General features: G+C 38.8%; 1 protein-coding gene across 1 annotated transcript; it reads right to left on the reverse strand.

The window, feature by feature from the left end:
• Positions 1 to 3,180: 3,180 nt before the first annotated feature.
• LOC306883118 (cystine/glutamate transporter-like) lies at positions 3,181 to 22,291 on the reverse strand. The gene is made up of 12 exons (XM_079438219.1): positions 21,843 to 22,291; positions 11,548 to 11,674; positions 10,887 to 11,002; positions 10,637 to 10,762; positions 8,649 to 8,748; positions 8,527 to 8,571; positions 8,281 to 8,404; positions 7,611 to 7,714; positions 6,692 to 6,788; positions 6,225 to 6,374; positions 5,289 to 5,466; positions 3,181 to 5,053 (listed from the first exon to the last, which is right to left on the reverse strand). The coding sequence occupies exons 1-12, from the start codon at positions 22,126 to 22,128 to the stop codon at positions 4,998 to 5,000; spliced, it is 1,509 nt and encodes a 502-aa protein (XP_079294345.1). The 5' UTR covers positions 22,129 to 22,291; the 3' UTR covers positions 3,181 to 4,997.
• Positions 22,292 to 23,413: the final 1,122 nt, after the last annotated feature.

Below are 23,413 nucleotides of genomic sequence, written 5' to 3' on the forward strand. Positions count from 1 at the left end.
ATGACATAAACATGTTCGTCCTTTATGCCATTAAGATCGGGTGAGTAACATGCATATATCTGCACCATCACAAACAACGCACATGCACACACACAGACACCCCAAGGCTGATGAAATGTCAGGGAGGCGTGAATCACTCTGTAAGAGATGGAGTGTAAGTAATTTCGGTGACTTTGTCTGCCAGTCACAGCATAAAAACGTGCACAGACGCATAGATTTATACAACGGACAAATGCACATTCACAATACAAATGTGCAAGTCATGCACCGAGACAGAAAGTCAAAAGCTCTGTTACACAGACAATATGGATACAGACCATAATGGAGCATGTGATCATTGGTTGGTAGTCACCCTGTGTCTCTTTTCATATTGTCACCACACACTCATAATACCTTAATATTCTTATTTGATATGGCATATATCTTAATGTAGTGTCAAACAGTCAGACATGGTGCTCTCAACACCGAGATCATGGAGAATGCCAAATGCATAAATGTAAGCAGTTTAGATCTAGCATTTCACAACTGACTGTGAATTATGAGCAACCTTAAAAAGCTCAGATTTTTAAGGATGGTTGAGACTGGATCTGTTATAGTCACAAATGTGCATGTTAATGAATGCATTTACTTAAGCTAGTTACACATGCGAAGTTTGCACATGTTTGCCGAGCTGCAATAACGTAGGCTCCGCTATCTCATTTCATGTCCCATTTCTCCAGTAGATAATTGAGATTCCAGTCTTACCAACAGAAACCCACTATAGAGGATTGCTTGTTACAAATAACAGGCTTCTGCATTTGTTGCGATTTTTTTAACATTTTTAGCTGGGCTGTTGGATGCATGGAAAAAGACAAAAAAAATCAAGATTTGTAAGCTTTGATTTACAAAAACCCATGTTGATTGACCACTAATCTAAATACTGAAAGCAATACATCCCTCTTCACGCCTGTGGTGGTTACGGCCCTGGATGGATGGTTTAGTAGCTGTAAAAGTGTCTGAAATGTGAAGGCAACCAGAGGTTCTAAAAGAGAGTGTAGGAACGTGTAAATCAGTCCCACTGTCTTATTGTCAGGCAGAATCATGACCCTGTCTGCAGGGACCGAAGGAGCCGTTGATCTTCGACGTGAAGCCAATCACGCAGATGAACGAGTGTGCAGATGTGCGGATTAGAAAGTGCATTATAGATCACAAAGTTATTTGTTGTTGTGAGCAGCAGCTGCTGTGTCTAACTGATCGATGGAGATCTCACAGTACACAACCTCTTCTTAGCTCTTTCATGTATGGAGGCCTGATTGTTGAGCTTTACTCTATCGCCCCCATGTGACAGCACATGGAACTGCAGAAGTATCCTGTGGAAGAAAGACTACAGGAAAATGGTTGAAAAGCCAGCCTTTCATCATGGTAATAATATTTATTTATTTAATTACAAAAAAAATGGCTGGTGAAGGAAATACTGACAGGTGAAGGAAAACACTTTGTCTCCACATTCCATCATTTTGCACCTGTACTTGTTCTGATCATGTTAAAGTCCATTCTGATTCCTTCTAGTCATTCTCATTCTGTCCCTTTTAGTGATTTCTAGTTTAGCATGGAGCACTATGTTCCCCGAGTTCCGGTGAAGATTGTAGGGTTCCCAGCATAACTCTACTAACCAATCTGTGCACTTCCATCTTCAGACTGTGTGAATGAACTGGTATGTGGAGACATGATCCTTCTTGTTGTAATGACATTATGCCCATCTCTGGAGCTGGCCTCCTTTTGATGTTGTTGTAGCGGGCAGTTGTCCAACAATGGCAGGGATGTATGTTCACTCAAGTGTGTTTGCGTGTGTGTGTTAGTCTGTTGGTCCAGTGCCATGATCTTGGCACTCAATCCCGGTTCACCAGCTTCAATTTGTTCACAAAGTCATTTGAGCTGTGTGCGATATGGGACCCCTGGTGGTGCCAACACACACACACACATATACTGGTGCTGAGTTTAATACACAAGCATAATTCGCATTGATATTGTTGTGTGGGTGAGGTAAGGTTTTCTTCCTCAGCCGTCTCTGTTTTATTTCTTACTGTATTCTCATCTTCTCGGGGAGGCTCAGTAAGCGGTTGAGGTATTAGAGGAGTAATGCAATCATCCTAGTGGAATGGATCAATCATTCTGCTCCTAGATCCCTTCAAATGCCAACAACTTATCCGCACACACAAACACTGCGAGTTGGGTTTTGCATGCTACTGTTATTTCATTGACTGGTCTCTTTCAACAACTGCAGACTCTGTGAAGTGAGACCTGTTCATTGATCAAAATCTTCACAGTGTGACAAGAACACATTTTCTGCTTTCAACATTATATTTCCTGTCATGTACAATCTATGGCCCCACTATACATTAAGACATTCTAACCACTTTTAGATCATGTTAGGACACCACATGGTCCAGATTACCACTCTGAGTGTGATTAGACTGTAATTATCAAAGAGAAAGCAGTTTGTGCTAAATTTTGACTTTTATAGGCTTAGTGAAGAGTAATCTATAATTAATCTATAATTGCACTGGTAGATGGATTGAGTTTTTTGTATTGAGTGTGTCGACATCCAGATCAGCTAATAAAGGTCTCCAAAGTGTGACTAAAATGGGCACAAATAAAAAAAAAGCACTAACATTTGTGAAAATAACATCTACGCTTGAATCTTTGAATCTTGAATCTAACATGTTGACATTTGTGAAATCTTATTTGATTTCATCACAAGTTATCATCATTGTTCCTTGTTTCCATAGTTTTTGTCTGATTTGCAACCAATTTACTTTTATGAGAAGGTTCTTTGTAACGAGTCGGACAAAATGACTCAAAATGATTCTGTTTCAACCGCACTTGTTAGCAGTTTGAATTAGACTCAATCAATGAATTCTTTATAGCCATTATCGAGTTCACAACTGATTTAACAATGAATCAGTTTTTGGTTATATCCAATTCAAAATGAACCAGAAACCATGATATTTTAGGTTTGTCCATTATTGATTGGATGTTCATATGGTAGTAGGCCTATGTCATGAAATATGCATGTTTACAACAAAGATTTGCTGTAAAAATTAATACTGATATTCTAAAAACATTCAAATATAGCAATTCTCTAATTTGTCAACTTTTGTTTTTTTTCCCTGTAATCAAACATCATAGAAACATTTTCTTCAGCAATAGCAAAGACAAAGGCAAATAGATTTATTAAATTTGGTAGAACTGGTCATACAAAGTTTGCTCGTAGCTATACAAAAGTTGTTTCTACTGTAGTAGTCAATATAGTTGTATAAAATATGCTGTACAAAAATGTACCAGTGAATGTAAAAGTGTCTCAAACACTTTTTTTCTAAAACAGTATAATAATAAAGCATAATACTGATTTAATTAAACCCAGACATTATCAAGTAGGCTGGTGACCTATCAGGATATGCAGTATGTGGGTGATTTAGTATTTAAACAAACACAGTGTTAATGTGCAAAATCATTACTGGCAATTCACTTGGGAGTAAACTGATGATAAATAAGATAAATTTTCAAGTTGAATGGGCGTGTAAGTTCACTGTAAAAAATGATCGTGATTTTAACTGTAAAAAACTGTGAAAATCCTACGGTAAAAACCTGTTACATGGTTAACGGAAAGTTCCTGTAAAATTTACAGGGAAAACCCGTAAACTGACGTTCCCAGAATTCCCTGCGTTCCATTTCAAATTCTGTTTGAATTTGACGTTTTTTCTTTGAAATAACTATGTTTCTTCTTAGTTTTTTCTTATCAGTTATGTTTATTAGGGTTGTATGTTACATCTAATATTGTTAAATTAATGTTTATAGCATATTTCAGTTTAATGAGTCTCACCATGATGGTGTTTATTGCTTGTGTGAATGTACACCTTCTATATATTCTATTGTTTAAAAGTCGCTTGTGATGGGCTTTGGCTCATCATGTGACTTTTTCATCATCACCTGCATTTGGTGGTTATCAGTGTATTTCAAAGGAACAAAACAGATTTCAGTACTTTAATAGGTTGGTATATTAAGATTATATCAGTTAAAGAAATTACGGTATTTAACTGTAAATTTAAGTTAAAACCGTAAAACCTAAAATGCTGTTACTGTATTTTTTATGGTAGAATTCTGGCAACCACAGCTGCCAGTTTTTTACCGTAAATTTTACGGAATGTTTTTTACAGTGTTGTTAATAGGTTTAAAAGCAATTCTGGACCGATAATCAACATAAATTAGTGCTCTGTAGAGTTCTCCTGCATGGTACAATAAAACAGCATTACAGCCAATAAAAATATCATATTATCCAGTGTATCGTATACAGAAATATCACTGTAGTGTATATATGCTATGCTATTTGTCAGACAAGACCCTACAAAATAGCCATACTGTCGTAGCCATTATTCATTTTGTACATGTACAGTCATGTCTGTGTAACAGAATTTCAAAATCTTAGCCATTGAGGAGAGTTAAACAGATTATGTCCAAATCCCTGGCTGAGCCCATTCTTGAGTCACACCTCAGTGGAATCACTTGTTATGACGTCTGTGACATTGACGTGTATAAAGATATAGCAGTGCAAATTGAATAAGTGGAAGAGGAAAGTTGGCCAAGGTTCTAAAACACCAGTAAAATGCATGGATTTATATCAGTCATGTTAGGTGATTCACAGCATTGGAAAATTAATAATGTGTTGAAATGACAGTGTTACATCTTTCTCTCAGGTGGACTGAGGCAGGGTCATCTGAGATATTGTATTTAATTTTGGATATACGACAGCAGTAGGTCTCAACTGGCTTTGCTTCAGTTACATTTTATTATTTGCATTTAGGATTGTTCTCTCCCTCTGCTGTCTCTTAGAACACACTTGCAACCCCTTTTTTTGGCAGTGACCCACCAGTTGAGAACTACTGTACTAGATACTACATGAATTAACAGATACTGTATAACCTACACACACATACATATGCAAAGAAAAAGGATAACGGTCAGCGTTCGGCAGGAACAACTTCTAGGATGATCTGTAGTGATCTATTCACAGAGTCTGAGAAACACAAGGGAAACAAACATTAATAACCAACCTCACTAATTAGCATATGTATATGAAATGGTATGGAATATATTTCCATATATTTCATAATTTGTGCATAATGAGTATTGTTTTTATTAATTTAATTTCCTTTCGCCCATCATTATAAAAATCATTAATGTGTAACTAGACAAAAATTTATATTCAGAAGTTTTATGCTGTTGCCATTTACATTTATGTAACCTCTGACCTGAAAATTTCTGGAACCATTTGGGTTTTCTTTCGAAGTGGATGAAGATGTAGTACGCAGGGATGCCTGTGAGAGAGATGGCAAAGCCAATCCCTGTATTAATTGGATCCGAATATAGAGAAAGGAAGACCATGAAGAAACAGGTGAAGGAGAACACAGCAGGGATGAAAATAGGGACCTGAGAAAGAGAAAAACACAAAGATAAAGAGGGACCTTTTCTTTGCACTTTGGAAAGTGCAATAAACCGCATGTGTTTTCCAGTTTAGACTGTATTTAGGTCTGTTCCTCATAAATCATATGACTCCAAAAGACTTATGGAATGTAATGAACAGATCATTTTCATGATCCTTTATTGTGCATGTGTGCCTTTTTATTGTGACCTGTAAAGTTAATGTTTTGCAGAATAAGAGTTGGAATTTCTTAAGTGTGAATTTTCATTTCCTTTAAACAACATGTTTGTTTGCACTCTTGGATATCTGTAAACTCTTCAGTTTCATACCTAAAGGGGATCCACAGCCGTATCATAAATTAATTTACATGTTTACACCCAGCCTCCTCTAGTTTAATCAGCTAAACTTTTCCATTACGACAAATTAAATGCTTAGATTAGACTATAAGGACAAACGGGTACTCATTGCATCAAAAATGTAAGCTCAATTTGTTCATGGTGACTTCACAGTATATTGAGTGCCTTTTATCCAAAATAACCACCAGTTGACCAATCCCAGAGAAAAGCCCCCTTGAGCAACCTAAGATTAAGTGGACACAATAACAAAGTAACAGATTACAATTGAGATCTCAGTAGCTTGGCTCACCTCTGCTCCTTAGAATTAAATCTGCTGTGTTTTCCTAACCGCTAGATATTTAACCATTATATTACATTAGAGATGTATGAGATGTGAGATAATAGGCTGCCAGCACAGAAAAGCGGGTCACCTTAAACGGTCGTGGCATATCAGGGCGTGTGTAGCGCAGGTAGATGAGGCCGACCACAGCCACCCCGATGAACAACCAACGCAGGAAGCTCATGAAGTTCAGCAAGCTGTAGATGTCCCCTAAGAAGAGGATCAGTAGTGTGATCGGATACTGAAAGAAATATAAAGTAAGCATGTAGACATGAAAAATACGTGCTGACAAAAAGTGGTCCTGTAAAGTGAAAGTTTTTCTGTTTATTTTTGAAGATCGTCTGAGCCTTTTGACAGTGGGGACATTTATTTTGAAGCTTTCAAAAGTGTATAAGCCTGGACTGACATTATGAGTAATTTCTTATGTTTTTTATCATCACTGAACATTGATACTTGAAATGCTCAATATGTGGAAAGAAAGGATGCTGCAAATGGTTTTGTTCAGCTGTATCAGTTCAGGTGACCATTGAGTGGGACATGTGTGCGTCTATGACTCACCAGGACAATCACAGCAGGTAATGGCGTGTGTCGGCGTATGTGAATCATAGAGAGAACTTCAGGAAGCTGACCTTCTCGAGAGGCCACGAAGAACATTCTGTGGAAGAGAGACACAATGTTAAAGCACTGTAAATATAAACCAAGATCTACAAAAAGTCAGTACTCTGAAACTTTGAAACCCCTAGTGAAAAATAAATATGCTAAAATGTATTTGAAATACATTTATTTCATGCTAAATATACTACAAATACATTTACATATTTATGTACTTAATAAAAATACCCTGCAGTTGTACTTTTGGTACACTAAACTGGTATACTTAAAGTTTAGAAGTAGTGCTGAAGTCCAACTAAAGACATACTGAAGTATGAAAGTATATTTAGTTGTGCTAAAGCAGAACTGTTGCAAGTATACTTTAGGTACACTTCAGATATCATGCATTTAAAGACCTATATTATTTAAAGATCATACAATCGTCATCAATAGTGACATTAAAGCACATTTAGGCTTAATATTAAGAAATGTGCATTGTGCACAAGTAGTCCTCCCAATAAAGTTGAATTATATTACATGATTAAGTCTCGACCGATATGTCAGTAAATATATTGTTAGATTTGAACTATACTTAGTATAAAATAAATATATCTTAAATATATTACTTACTACTAGGGACTAAAGATTTAAATTAGCTCAAAAAACTCAATTTAATTATTGATTTTTCATATGCTACGGGTAATTGTCAACACACTCTTGAACCAATTTGCATGTTTTCTCCTGAGATCGAATGGGTACTTTTACACTAAAATATACGCTCCAAAAATTATTAAAATTGTTTCCTGATTCCCCTAAAACTTTCATCACTCTATTTCAAAATAAAAATCAGGTAATGTAATCTGAGACTCAAAACTGGGACACACACCTTGAGATAGCAAATATGCATCCATTCATGGATCCAAAACAAGACAGAGCCACAAAAACCGGAACTGCGAATGAGAAGTTTCCCATCAGCTTCTCTGCAAATGTCTATTGGGAAAGATGAATGGAAAGCGAGGGAGGAGATAAAAAGAGAGTGAGAAAGAGGAGATCATTTTGTGAAGCAAAATAGGAAAACAACATTGATCTTCAATTTTTAGACTTGTTGGTGTTTATGAATAATCAGTGCAGTAAAAAGGCTTTATATTTTCCACAAAGAGTGAGCTTGTATAGAGACACGCAAGGCTATAAATGAATGCATTACAGACGTCTAACGAGATGAGAAAGCTTTTAGAGCATTTCAGAACCTAGCAGGAGATCTCTACGCATGGATTCTGGTGCTGTCAGTTATTTGTGAGAGACATACAGTATGATTTCTCCAGCAGAGAAACAGACAGGCATTTAGAGCCACTGGCTTTATGTAATCACATTTACTTTGCAAGGTGTTGACTGTTACAGTCACTACTGCAAATTGCTTGAACTAATTTATAAAGCGGGCATTATTTCTTAAAAGAACCAGTTATGCTGCTAAATGAAAAATGTTCGAATCTTGGATTTTGCCACTGCTGTTGTTAATGAATAAGATGTGTGACTGAAGCAGACAGGGAGTGACCCACCACAGCTACGGCATTGGAGGCTAACAGCTCTTCTGCTGACATCACAGTGTAATATGCCACGTTTGTCATTGTGTAACAGATCATTACTATCACCATGGAGATGCAGATGGCAAGAGGCACCGTCCTGGGGAATGGAAATTAACACCTAAGTCATCACTGCGGTTTGGTTTTCCATGCTAGAAACAGCTGAATTAAACCATCAAACCTCTTCTGCAGAAATCACATTTGTTATATCCAATCACTAACCTCTCAGGATTCTCCACCTCCTCAGTCACGAAATTCAAGTAAAACCTGTACCAGACCAAAAAATTTATTCAAAGACTTTAAAGGCATTATGGGATTTGTGTGGAATTAGAAGGTGGGCTCACCAGCCGGCATAGGCGTACATCCCTGAGTAGAAGGCAAGAGGAAGTCCTGTCAAATCTACGGTGTTAACTTCAAATGCATTTTCAAAGTTTTTGGTCTCCCCTGCAGAAGAAATCAGTGACAAATGATTAGCATTTTGGTAAGCTAACACAGCCTGATATTATCTCAAATTTTTGTTTTTCCTAATGCCGATTTCACACTGCACGATTTTCAAAGTCGTCAGATCTCCGTTGTTTTCACCATGCACGACTGTCTTGGGGTAGCATGCAGCTGCTGCTTTGTTCACATTGCACGATGGTTCGGTGACAGGAGGTTTCACACTGCATTACTTTACTATAGGAAAAATCGCCAACAACTCTGTCTGGTCCACAAACTACATTTCACAACCAAGCGAGAAGTGATAAGGAAATAACGCAAGATCACAGTTCTCATGCAGAACTGGAAATGTTATTAAAATGGTAGCCCGGAAGAAGTACACTGTACACTAATTTGCAGCAAAAAAAAAAAAAGATTGTGGAGGAGGAAATGGTTGGGGAGAACTCCCCGAAAGTCCCGCTGCCCTGTATCTTGCTCTCTCATTGGCTTTAAGTCATCGCCGATGTATTTTTCAGTCAGAACTCATTTCACACAGCAGGATTTTGAATCGGCGACAGGTCCAGATATTTAGCATGCCAAATATTTAATGGACGATGCATCAGAGATTCTCTCAGATCGCATCTTCGATAATTCAAGCTACGTGATTGTCACTCGCGTGAACGAGCACTGATTTGCCTCCGATTTCTCAAAACCTGTCGGCAAGTAAAAATTGGGGCTAAAATCGTGCAGTGTAAACACGGCATAAGCCAAATGAGTGGACCCTTAATAATAATCAAAAGTTATATAAATGGAAATGAAATATGAAATGTAAAAAATAAACATACTTTATATTGATTAAAAAATTACAACCCTATACACTACTGTTGAAGTTGGTAGGATTTATTTCAGGATTCTTTAATCAATAAAGTTCAAAAGAACAGTGTTTATTTGAAGAACAACTTTTGTAAAATTATGTCTTTAAAAAAATTATAAAAATTGTAAAATTATAAATGTAAATCAATTATAAATTTAAATAAAAAAATCTTACAGATCTGAAACTTTTAAACACTGGTGTGTATAATTTTTAGTGTTTTCAAATGATTAATCGTGATTAATCGAATCCAAAGTAAAAGTTTTTGTTTACGTAATATATGTGTGTCTACTGTGTATATTTATTATGTGCATGTAAATACATACACATGCATGTATATATTTAAGAAAAATGTTATGTTTATATATTAAATATACTTATATATAATAGAAATTATATAAATATATACATGTAAATATTTTTAAAATATATACTGCATGTGAGTGTATTTATATATATGTAATAAATATACAGTACACACACATATGGTGGGCCAGTATGTGTGCAATGGATATCGCGTCTGACTACGGATCAGAAGATTCTAGGTTCGACTCCTGGTTGGCTCGCTCGCTCTGCAATATTTTGGGGCAGTCGTGGCCTAATGGATAGAGAGTCGGACTTGTAACCTGAAGGTCGTGGGTTCAAGTCTCAGGTCCGGCTGGGATTGTAGGTGGGGGAGTGAATAACCAACACTCTCTCCACCCTCAATACCACGACTGAGGTGAGACCCTTGAGCAAGGCACCGAACCCCCAACTGCTCCGGGTGTATGTTCACTACTGTGTGTACACTTGGATGGTTAAATGCAGAGCACAAATTCACACACCACTTCCCTTTCATATATTATGTAAACAAAAACTTTTATTTTGGATGCGATTAATCACGATTACTCATTTGACAGCACAAATAATTTTTTAATATAATAATTTAATACATTTTTAGATATATACATTTTTGTTTTACTACTGCATTTAGTTCTTAAGAAACCACAGCGTTTTTAGCATTATGTAAGCATAATTAAAAAAAAAAAAAAAAAAACTAAATACCTTTGAAGAGTTGGTATAATCCTGGAACAATGATAATGGCAATAGCGAGCAGCTTGCTAAATGTGAGGAAGATTTGGATTCTGGCAGTCCAGCTTACACTCATGCTGTTTAGATACATTACCATAGCTGAAGTGAAGAGGAACACACAATAATTCATTGTTAATATTGCACACATTAACCCGTACACACACACACTGTCATCAAGCAGCACTATTTTTATATACGAATATATAAATTATATAAAGCTTACTGATTCCGATTGTTGTGGCCAATTTAATGGCAATTTCAGGAACTCCACATGGCATGAAAATGGGCTCTAAAATATAGCGTCCAAATGCCAGAGCGATCACAGCCAAACCTGCAGGTCTTCAAGATGAGAAAATAAATGCTGAGCACTGTGTCCTGCACTGAATATCTTGAAGTCACTCAAAAACATGGGTGTTCTGGTGATGTTTTTGATTAATCATGATTGTAATAGAACATCTTCTCTTGCATTTTTCTGTTAAAATCACTGAACGAGTCCGACATATACCCTACAATAGTCTGAGGTGAAACTTTGCCATGAGCATGTGCTGTAGGCTACTCTCTTTCATGTAATGCTGGTTTGCTTTCAAACTATAGCTACAGCTGTTAATCTTGATGGTGTTGTGATTAAACATGAACCTGCTGCATCCAGCCCTTGAGCCTTTGCGTGAGAGCCTCCATGTTGGCTTGTTCATTGTCATAAGACACTTCATCTCTGGTTTTTATTCTATGACTACTGGAGCCCAGCAGTAATATTGAGAGATCACCTTCATCGGGGAGACTTCGCTTGTGTTTATTTGGGGCATTGAAGGGATTGCGTTTGTTTATTCTGGCAGTTCTCCAGAGACCTGACAATGAAGACGGAGGATGAATGAGGATTTACTGACCTTATGGCAATCATGTCGACCCACAATCGCACAAAAGCCACTTGCGGACCAAACGCCTCCAGAATGTACGTATAATGGCCGCCAGACTTTTTAATACAGGTACCCAGCTCAGCATATGATAGAGCACCTAAAAGGGACAAAAGGTAGAAATAACTGGGAAAAAATGAAGGCAAAACTTTTTATACTTTGGCAAAATGAGGTGAAAGTGGCTGGACAAAGGCCAGTCTTGGAGAGCGAGTTCCATAACTATTCAGGAAGGTGGCAAGATTTACACCATCTGTTCGTTCTTTGAGAGGGCAGTTACGCAAGCTCTTTTAAGTTCTATGCATTTTAACATTTTAATGAATACTCTGTTTGAATCAAAGCCTGCTTCACTCGCAGCCCTTGACTTGTGAGCTTCAAAAGGTAAATGTAAAGAGAGCTCTGAAATACAAGGCACAACAGGAGAGTTCAGGATGGAGATTTGAGAAATTCTGTCTCTGAGAGAAACTGTGGATGAATGGGCAGTTTTTTTTTTAAACGGCGGCTCAGCTTTTCCTCAAAGCCTGTGAGCTGCTGCACACAAAAGAAAGCTGACAAGTGTGAAATGACTCCTGACATACACATGAAAACACACTGTCAAACAATGCTCTTCTTATACACAAACTAATTCTTCTTCGACACACACACGAAGCCATCAACCTCCACGGTGTCAGACCGTGATCTCCTCACCATCAAAGAATGGCGTAAGACAATATCGGCCTATATCGTGCATTGACACACACATTACGCATTAGAGAGGCCCTCTGTTCAGGTTCTTCATGCGTAGCCTGAAATTCATGCTTAGAGACGATCTAGTAAAACCTGAAATTCTTACTAATGTAATGAATTAGGGACAGATCATCTTCAAAATTGCGTTCATAATGGAGCTTGATGCTGTATGTGTTATGCATCAATTGCCAAGTAAGCAGATTTAGTTTTTGGATTTTATAGTGATATTATTTATTTATGTTATCTGAAACCATTCGGGCCATTTCCCATCAATTTCTTTATTGCAGCCAGAGCTGAAACAATTCCTCGAGTAACCCGAGTAATTCGAATACAAAAAAAAACATCGAGGCAAATTATGTGCTTCTCGTTTAGTCCATTTACTAGGGATGCACTGAATTTTCGGCCGCCGAAAATATATGCCGCGCCGCACCGTTGTTCTACTTGGCATAAATCAGTGTTCAGGTTTCACTCTCCTCCGGCCGTCATCATTGCGCCGTGTGACGCTCAGTTCAATATTCCGCCTCCTTTCAGATTGACGCGTCGCGCACAGCCTGGAGGAGACAGATCTCTGCTTTTTCGCTATGAAAGGGTAAATAAATAATTGATGTTTGAATAGTACAGCGTTTTCTTTACTCAAACACTATATCTGTAAAGGCTAATATTGTTGTGTGCTTGAAGAGCGGATAAGAAGTAGGTTATTTGCCGTCATCTAGCCAATATACTTTTGTAAATTTTAAATATCCTGTGCATAAGCACTTCATTTGAGATTTTGACCAAGTGTATTAACCCTCAACTGCATGCATTTTCATGGTACATGATAAAAAATTATTCCACATCATTTTTTGGTTTAACATTTTATTGATAAAAAAAATAATAATAATTGACCCCCCCCCCCATCCCAAAATATGTTTCGTTGCCTCAGGGCAACATTGCGCAGCAATGGTACAGAATTACGGAGGAAATTCTCCATTCACTTATCATAAGACAGTGTTCATACTGTAACTGCATACGGAGCACTGTGTTTGCAACTGCATGCTCCTTTAAAGGATCACACACACGCACACCAGTAAGCAGAGAGACATTTAAGAGGGTTCATTCTTCACATAACTTTAAATTCATTTTGCTGAAAAATGTGGTAAGAAATTTTATGTGGACTCTTGTTTTTGTTTCACCTTAGCTTCCTATCCACTAATTTTTGCCTCTTACAAAAGCCACAAAGCCTTCTAAGAATACAGTAAAGGCTTATGTCATGCCTGACCTGTATTTAGGATGAAACATAAAAGTTAAGTTGCACATTGTTTAGGTTTTATTATTATTTTTTATTACTATTATTTAGATTTATGTCGAATTTTAGGTTGTACCTTTTTAAAGTAATTTGAAATAGATTTTTATATATTTCTATTTGCATTTTGAATGTAATAAGCCAATTAAATGCACTAAATGGGTTTAGTTTCACAGTTATTAATATATGCAATTTCGTCAATAAAAATGTAAATTTTTCTAAAAAGGAAACAAATTACTTGTTCATTTAAAGAGACCTGTCTTGTTTTCTCTTGTATATTTAGTATTGCTCTTTAGTAAAGAAAAAGTACTTCTTATCCGATTACTCGATTAATCGATGGAATTTTCGGTCGAAAACTCGATAACTAAAATATATGATAGCTACAGCCCTAATTCCAGCTGTTTGATATATTGGGCTTCCTGAACCCAGTATTTCTCACTCGCATCCATGTAACCGAAGGGTTTAGCCCCTAATGTTGACTGAAAACGATCTACAGCAAATTAAGTGTAACAATCAACTGTAGGTTTTGTCATGTCCCATTAAATATTATGGTAACATTAAAGATTATGGTAACAATTTGTAATGCCATCCATTTCTTTTACATTAATTAATGGATTAGGTATCATGAGCTAACAAAAAACATTTTTGCCAAATTTATTAATCTAGGTTAATGTTAGTTAATAAATGTTACTACTGTTGTTATTGTTAAATTGACAGTTTACCAATGTTTACATGTTAACTAATATGCAACTTGAAATGTTTTTAGTACAGTATGGGCCAGTTTTACTAAACAGGGCAAATTAGAGCAAGAGCACAATTACAAAACAGCACTGATAGGAAGGGAAATTTCTGCGGATGATTTAATAACAATTCGCAAATTAAAGAACACAGATGCAACATTTCATTTACATAGCCTATCCACCAAGGCAATTTACCAAGCGCAGCACAAATGAGCATAGTCGCAAATAAAGAAATAAAGAAGCCACAGTGCGTTGAAAAGAACCGGAGGTGAAAAAAATAAGGTTTGCAAGAAGTTTCGATAGAGCTGGTATTGCGTGACTCCTAGTTGAGGGTCAAGTCACCTTTTATTTCCTGAAGCAAATTAAAAATAGCATGGCTTGGCAAATGATATGTTTGGACAATGTGTTCTTCTTGCTTTCTAAATAAATTAATACATGCATGTAAAAAAAATCCTCTCTCTTCTACCACGCATTCTCTGTTCTGTGAATTGCCCCTCCTAGCAACAATAATTGCAGCCATTTCAAGCGCAAATTAGTTTAAGACATGCTTGTTTAAATGCCAGTAATTCGACGAGCACAAATGTTATAGAACAAGTTGCGTGATTCATTTGAATATTGTCCTCCCATAACTTTTGTATCTGAAAGGGAAATTCATACAAATGCAATTGTGCCCGTGCCTTTTCAGCGCTAATTCTTCACTGTGCGTTTACCTGACCATACTATTTTAATGCCAAAAGACGGTTTGCGCTGGCGCAAGCTGTTAGTAACCTGTCCCTATATAGAAATTAACATGAACCAAGATTAATAAATGCTGTGAATATTTATTGTTGATTGTTAATCAGTCATTATTGATACATGGGACAAAACATGTCCAGCAATTGTAACTGCTATCAGGCTTAAAAAAAAAAATTGTAAATGTTATGGGGATTAATATTAGAATGTATTTAACACAATTATCCCCTTCAATTTAATTGTATCATTATTATGTGAAATCTATGACACTTATTGTCTTCTCACTACATCTAAAACAGTGTACACAGAGAAGGGTTCAATCATTCATATGCTATAAAATGGATAAAAATGTTGTTTAATGATGAAAAATACCTTGTTTTATCAAAAGTAACACTTAATAGTATCTCATATCAAATCAAGGTTGTTTTTCAGTGACACATGCATGTTACATAAGGTTTCAAATCTGTGTCCCCACTTTTTGTCAACACTGTTAGACATTCATTAAAATGTAATAAAATCAGGGAATATCAGGGGCAGCTGTCACTCTAAAGGACCCCCTTGCCACAATCCTCCTCTGCAGAGTACATCAGTGTGAGACAGGCTCTGGTCAGTTTTATAGTTTTAGAATATTTTTAATCCTAATGTTAATATTCTCTGGTCACAACCATGCTATGTCAATACCATCTTCCAATTTCTGAGGAAATTATTTTAAGTATTTAGATCATTTTATTCTCCTGAAGCAGGTTGCATTAGCATCTAGCATCAACAGAAAAAACAAAATGGCTACTACATGGCTACTTCCATTTGTTTTGAGAAAGAAATGCCAAATGTGTCAACACCGTCAGATTTTGTGTTCAAATAATATATCAAAATACTTAAATGTGACTCTTAAATAAAAGCTTTATAAAAAATAGAATACTCACTTTTTGTTTTGTTTGTTTTAATACAGTAATTGATTGATTCAATGTATTTGATTGTTAAAAAGACTACAAATTCAGGTTTTCAATATGATATTTTATATTTGTTGAGGAATTGTTGATCACATGTGAAAGTGTAATCTGCTGCTAACATGAGAATGTGTTTTGAGATGTTAAAAACATACTGAATGCTGTTTAAGATAAAGTTGAAATTGTATTACACAATTCAAGGTAAAAATCACATTTTGTTAAAAAAATTGAAAAGTTGGGAGGTTGTATCAAAGCATAGTTCAGTAGCTTATATAAGATACAATGTAGTTTAATTTGTCTGAGTACAAGGTGTTATTTTATTTTATTTTTCAATTTTGCACCCTGTTTTGTCCCACTTCTCAATAATGACTGTAATACATGACACTCAATACAACTCATTGATACTCAAGGTCAAATGGGTTCAACTACAAAAAGGTTTTGGAATCATTTTGTTAATTAATTGAATCTTACTGTAAAATGTAACCAAATATTGTGCAATTTCAATCATTGAGAAAACTTTTCAGTTTGATGTAACAGGACCATGAGTTGGCACAATAATTTTTTTAACAAGGTGTTGGTGAAATGATTGCTCTGACTAAGAGTTATCTAACTTGTCTAAATACATTTGCAGTGTACACAATGAGCAACCACATAATGAGCAAGTACGCAATGCACACAATGCGCAAGCAAGACTGGTCTTTCCATCTACTATTTGAACAAATGCAGCTTTATCCACTGTGCCAAATTTTCAAATAGGCCTACTCGTTCTTCCAGATGTGATTAAAATCATCCAATCCTCCTTTCTTTCTGTCTTTGTGACTTCAACTAGCAGTACTCTTCTAATCAGTCAGGAAAATGGTGAGTTATGGAGAACCAAATTAACAGATGTTAACAACCAGTATGGCTTACGTTCTTCTGTAGAATACAAAAGAAGAAGTTCAGCAGAATGTCCAAGCTGCCATACAGTGAATCTGAATGTAGATCATGAAAAACAAGTTCACCTTCAGGAACTCGAACTGCATTGAAACGCTTTGGGAACGCCTTCAGCGTGACCATGCTCTGAATCACGTGTTTAATCAGACCAATGGATGGGCGAGACGTCACGGGCGGGGTGACGTAGAGACCAGGAAGCATAAAAGCACATGCGGTGGAACCGGTGTCAGCTTTCTGTCATTCAGCAAGCGCTCTGTGTGTGTCAGTCTTATTTGGTGTTGTCTGTCCATTATCACTCTTTATTTTACCAATACGAGTGAAGACAAACATGGGCAGCATCTCAGGCTGTGTGACGCTTCAGGGCACCGAGCTAGCAGCTCTAAGTATACCAGAGGCCAGTCTCGAGAGACTGATTCCCTTAGTAGACTATTTGGCAGCATGGAAACTACTGCCAAACGTGTCTCGGTGGGTCCTGCACACTGTAGAGTGAGGCTATAGAATCCAGTTCGGTTCTCCTCCGCCTCAGTTTAACCATCCCCACTCTGGTGGGTCCCAAGCAGGCTCTGGTCATGTAACAGAAGTATTGCTCCTTTGAGGAAGGAGGCCATCGAGGTGGTCCCTCCTCGCATAGTAGAGTCCGGGTTCTACAGCCGGTACTTCATCGTTCTGAAGAAGTATGGAGGGTTGCGTCCTATTTTAGATCTGCGTCATTTGAACCGCTCAGTCAGGCAACTGAAGTTCAGCATGCTCGCACTCAAACAAGTCATGTCTCAGATCAAGTCCGAGGACTAGTTTGTCACGATCGATCTAAAAGGTGCACATGTCTCCATCCTTCCTCATCACAGGAAGTTCCTGAGGTTTGCTTTTGGGGGCAAAAGCTTACCAACACCGAGCTCTTCCTTTTAGCCTTGCACTCTCACCCCACACTTTCACGAAGTGTGTGGATGCTGCTTTGGCTGCTCCGTGATCCCAGGGCATCCGCATACTCAACCACATCGTATGGCGGTTCGACATAGAGATGACGTTCTCACTCACATGAAAGAGCTGGGGGTTAAGACTAAGCACCAAGAAAGGTGTGCTTTCTCCATTACAGAGGACCATTTATCTCGGCGTGGTGTGGGATTCGACCACGATGCAGGCACGTGTGTCCCCTGCTCGGTTCGATTAAATCCTCACGACAGTCAAGAGGGTGAAAGAAGGCCGGTCACTCACTGCCAAGCAGTTTCAGAGACTGCTGGGTCTGATGGCAGCTGCGTCCAACATGGGTACTTTTGGCCTGCTGTACATGAGACCCCTACAGTGGTGGCTCAAGACCAAGGGGTTCTCCCCGAGAGGAAACCCGCTTCGCATGCTCAAGGTCACGCGGTGCTGCCTTTGTGCCTTAGACATGTGGAGGAAACCTTGGTTCTTATCTCAGGGCCCGGTCCTGGGAGTTCCTGGTCGTCATGTATGCTAGCGACGGATGCGTCTTTCAGGAGTGGGGAGTGGTCATGAGTAGGACTGGGTATCGAGTTCGATACTTTTTAGGCACTGACCGAATTGCCTTGATACCACCGAGTATCGAAAAACGTCTTGTTGTTCGGTACCAAATTTCGATACCTAAGGGGTTAATCTCATTAACGTCAGTGAGCCAATAAGCCTGCAGCACTAGGTGTGTTTGACTAGAAGTGACGAGGTGCTGATTGATCAGTGTTTGACATCCGCGAGAGCAATTCGAAAGCGTTCGGAGCAGTCTGCTCTCTATATCGCGCAGTTTCGCTTACTTGACACAGACTGAAGCTCGAGTGACATTTCAGCGTCTGCCGTCTCACTAAATGAGGACATAAATACATGAACAACAGCTCTATAACTGCTCTGAGAGTCACTTCATGAGCATTTTACCGTTTGATTTGAGTAAAACTTGCGTCATATCATATACACACAGAACTGTAAAGGTATTCCCAGAAACCCGTCAAAATAAAAGTTTGGATTAACTTGGAAGACACTGCGGCAGAAATAAATTAATATTGTTCAGCAGAGTGTACATACTGCTACTACTAGGCTACTATTAAAATTATTAAAACTCTTATTTTTTAATTAATGATCACACAACATTTCTTCCATGTTTTAATTTTAATAGTAAAATTTTGTTTGCCAAAATAAATAAATAAAGTTTTATTTTCAAAAATTTAAAAGAAAAATGAATTTAATGTTTTATGCCTTCATTTGAAAACCAGATACAGAACACAGAAGTTCTGAGGAAAAAGAAAACATTTCATAAGGCTGTTTTAAGAATAAATTTGAATTAAGTAGTTTTTATGCATTCAAATAATTAGACATACTACAAGATAGAATTTAATAACAATAAAACATATTGTGAAAGAAAATAAAACATCCACTTATGAAAGTGGATAAAGATTTTAAATTTCTTGAAGTCTTTAACAGCCTAGAATAAATGAATAGAAATGATGATTTTGTCTGAGCTATGCGTTTTAAAACGAGCACGCACTAGTGTAAACTGAAAACTATTTGAGCTTTATTAAAATTATTTGTACTGATTTATTGTGTTGGCTATATTTTGTTCCTTTGTGCAGTGGCTCAGGAGATGGGTCTTTGAGTCTGTATACATGTCAACAAGCTGAAAAAAATAAAACCAAAATTTTTTGAGATATTGTAAACTGTTTTCATAAAATTGGTATCGAAAAAAGTATCGTTCAGGAACCGGTATCGAACTCAAGGTATCGGTATCGATATCGAACATTTTTGAACGATACCCAGCCCTAGTCATGAGTGGCCGCTCGGCCCGCGGTCTGTGGAGTGGTCGCCATCTAACATGGCACATCAACTGCCTGGAGATGCTGGCCGTGTTTCTAGAATTAAAACACTTTCTCCCGGACTTAAGAGTTCGCCATGTGTTGGTGTGCACCGGCAACACAGCGGTGGTCTCTTATATCAATCACCAAGGAGGTCTGCGCTCACGCCCCCTGTACAGGCTGGTGCGCCAGATCCTTGTGTGGTCCCAGGGCAAACTCTTCTCGCTGAGAACAGTTTATATTCCTGGGCATCTCAAGATGGGAGCAGACATCCTGTCGAGGCAGGGGCTAAGGCCCGGGGAATGGAAATTTCACCCCGAGGTGGTGAAGCAGACTTGGAGAGTTTTGCAAGATTCAGGTGGACCTGTTTGCGACTCGAGAGACATCGCACTGTCCACTCTGGTTCTCTCTAACTCATCCAGCTCCACGGGGGCTGGATGCCATGGTACAGATGTGGCCGAGGCTTCGTCTGTACACCTATCCCCAATCGCTCTGCTCCCGGGAGTTCTGCAGAGTGTGCGCCGGATGGGCATAAGAGCCTCGTTCTGGCCGGGCCGAGTACACTCTGACCTGATTTCCCTTCTCGACGGCTCTCTGTGGAGATTTGAGGGTACGATCTTTCACCCCCACTCGGTGTGGTGGAAGTTATGGATGTGACCCCTGAGGGGGCACATCTCGTAGCTTCCGGTCTCTCAACCAAGGTTGTTGAGACCATCCTCCAGCCTCTACGAGGAAACTGTACGCCTTGAAGTGGAAGCGTTCACTTCTTGGTGCAGAGACCACCAGCTCGACCCAGTCAACTGCCCAGTTGGTACAGTTCTAGAGTTCCTGCAGGCCTGTTTGTCCGCAGGGTTGACCCACTCCACCCTACAGGTCTACATTGTGGCCATTGCGGCATACCACGCCCCTCGTGGTGGCCAGTCAGTGGGCAGACACCCCCTAGTTACACGTTTCCTCCTTGATGTGCTGAGGCTGAGGCCTCTGACCAGAGCAGTTTATGCTAAGTGGTGGATTAGGATGCTATTCCATAGCCTCAAGTCCTCTGATCTCCCCTCTCCTTGGGGGTCAGGCTCACTCTCCAGAATTTCACCTTCGAGAAAGCGGTCCCCAGCATACTTTATCCACTCCTGGCTCCCTGTTCTCTCGCCCTAGCTGTGCTCTTCCACACTAGGCAGGGATTTGAAAGTCTGGCGGTGTGGGCATCTCATTCCCAAAGCGTTTCGACACAGCTCGAGTACCTGAAGGGGAACATCTCAAGGTTACGTATGTGACCCTAGTTCCCCGAGGGAACGAGACGCTGCGTCTCGGGGCCCCACTTCCGGAATCCCTGCGAGCGCTTGCTTCATTCCTAGAAGCTGACGCCGGTTCCATCACACGTGCTTTTATGCTTCCTGGTCTCTAGGTCACCCCGCCCGTGACGTCTCGCCCATCAATTAGTTTGATTACACACGTTATTCAGAGTGTGTTCACGCTGAAGGCGTTCCCAAAGCGTTTCGACGCAGCGTCTCATTCCCTCGGGGGAACTAGGGTTACATATGTAACCTTGAGACATTTTTTAGGAGTTTTAGTGAATAATGACTTTGTTCTTCACACAAATGGCACTAGAAAAACCTGCTTATATGGTGCATTTTTTGTCCTGTTTAGACATCCCCTTTTCTCCATCTACTTTCATTGTGAGGAAGAGAATAGCTGAGACATGCTAAACTTCTCCTTTGATGTCCCTTGGAAAAAAATGTTTGGAATGTCATGAGGCTTAGTAAATGACAATATAATGTTTTAGTCAAATGTCCTTTTAAGAACACTCATTTCTTTCAGTTGGCGTAGTGGTGTGTGCTAATGAATGTCTGTGAATGACGTCAGCAGAGCTGTTAGGTTAGTCACAATATAAAAACCACATAAAAATGGTTAGTCAGTGTCTGTACAATTCCTCAAATTAAAATGCAACTGTTGATTCTATCAGGAACCAAGAATTATATTGTTCTAGATGAGTGGGAGAGATATTTGCATCTTTTGTCAAAAGTGTATAATGTGTGTGAAAAAAAGATGAATGGGAATCTGTGTGTGAGAGCATATGCACATGTTTGCATATGTTAAGGTATGTGTTGTGTGTGACACTTACCGAAAAGAGAGAGAATCCCACAGGCAACCCAAACCACCAGTGACATTCCCACGCTGCCAGAGTTCTTCAGAATTCCCTTCGGAGAGATGAATATTCCCGCTCCAATGATCGTCCCAATGATGATAGAGATTCCTCGGAGCAGGGTCACCTTCTTCCGCAGTTCCACCTTCTCCTCAGGGGCTACGGCGTGGGGTTCTCCATTTGAATCGAGAGGGTCTTTCTTTCCAAAATTACTTGGAGTTGGATCTCCGTTGGGATGGGGAACTGACACAGTCCTTCTGGGCATCTTGTTCGCTCACTCAGAAACACACACATTGACTCAAAGCGTAGCGTGCCTCCCTTTACCAGTGGCACACGAGAGGCCTGAGTGGAAGGTGTTCTCACAGCAAACTTCTGATACGCTGTGACAAGTCTAAACAAATACAATGTGAAGTGGCTTTTCCCTCCTCTTTTCTCTCTCTCGCTGGTCTTTTTAGTGTCTCAAGCACTCCCCTTTTCTCTCCTTTACTGTTTGTCTTCCTCTTTTCATCTTGTCCTGTAATTTACAGGGCAATGTGTGACTGAAGGAGGCGTTTCCTGTTGTGGTTATGGTGTTTAGTGGCAGCAGCGTAGCCCCGAGTCATGATGCTTCAGCAATAGTATCCAATTCTCACCTTTCCTCATGTAACATGCAGATCACACAAAGGCATCTGGCACTCACTTTACACACTCACTGTTTTCTCTCCTTCTTTCAAAGGCCCATTTCACTGCACTTGTTATAGACGTGTTCTGATTAGCAAGTAAGCAGACCTTAGACTGATAACAAACTGCTGTTTCCAGGATTGGGAACTGACCGTTGTCTTTTTTTGTTATACGTAATGTTGACACACGGTTTGAAAATGAATCTAGGTCAAACCACAGGGCATTAGTTACTGTGTGTGTGTGTGCATGTTTATGTGGTTTATGAGGACACAAATTTGTATAATGACATGGGTATGACAGAGGTATTACAATATGAAGGTGGTTTATGAGGACACTGCCTATGTCCCCGTAATTCAAAAGGCTTAAAAAACATACTAATTGGTGTTTTTTTGAAAGTCTCCTGTGAGGGCTAAGTTTAAGTGTAGGGTTGGTGTAGGGCAATAGCACACACCGTTTGTTCAGTATTAAAACCATTACGCCTATGGAGAGTCCCCATAAACCACAAAAACCAACATGTGTGTGTGTGTGTGTGTGTGTGTGTGTTTTCAGACAAAGCCATTCCAGTCAAGCCTGATACAGTGTTCTGTAAATAAGAATGAAGACGGAGGGAGGCTGATGTAACATTACATCAGATTGCCCCAGACACACAGCTGAGATAGATTCAGTATTGTGAAACCATCACTTCTGATGATTTGTAAGTTTTTACACCATAGCTGAATTTTTTTAACCTGTATAACTCCCAAAAAAAGAATGACTCTATATGAATGACTGTTTGAATCATTATGCCTGTGCAGAAATTACAGTTAGTTGTGGCTACACTTTTGTAATTGTTCCTCTGAAATGTAACTTCCTTTGAGTATGTGTCACACAGATTTGTAACAACTTGATGC

This window comes from Barbus barbus (genome assembly GCF_936440315.1).
Source record: "Barbus barbus genome assembly, chromosome: 17".
Lineage (NCBI taxonomy): Eukaryota > Metazoa > Chordata > Actinopteri > Cypriniformes > Cyprinidae > Barbus > Barbus barbus.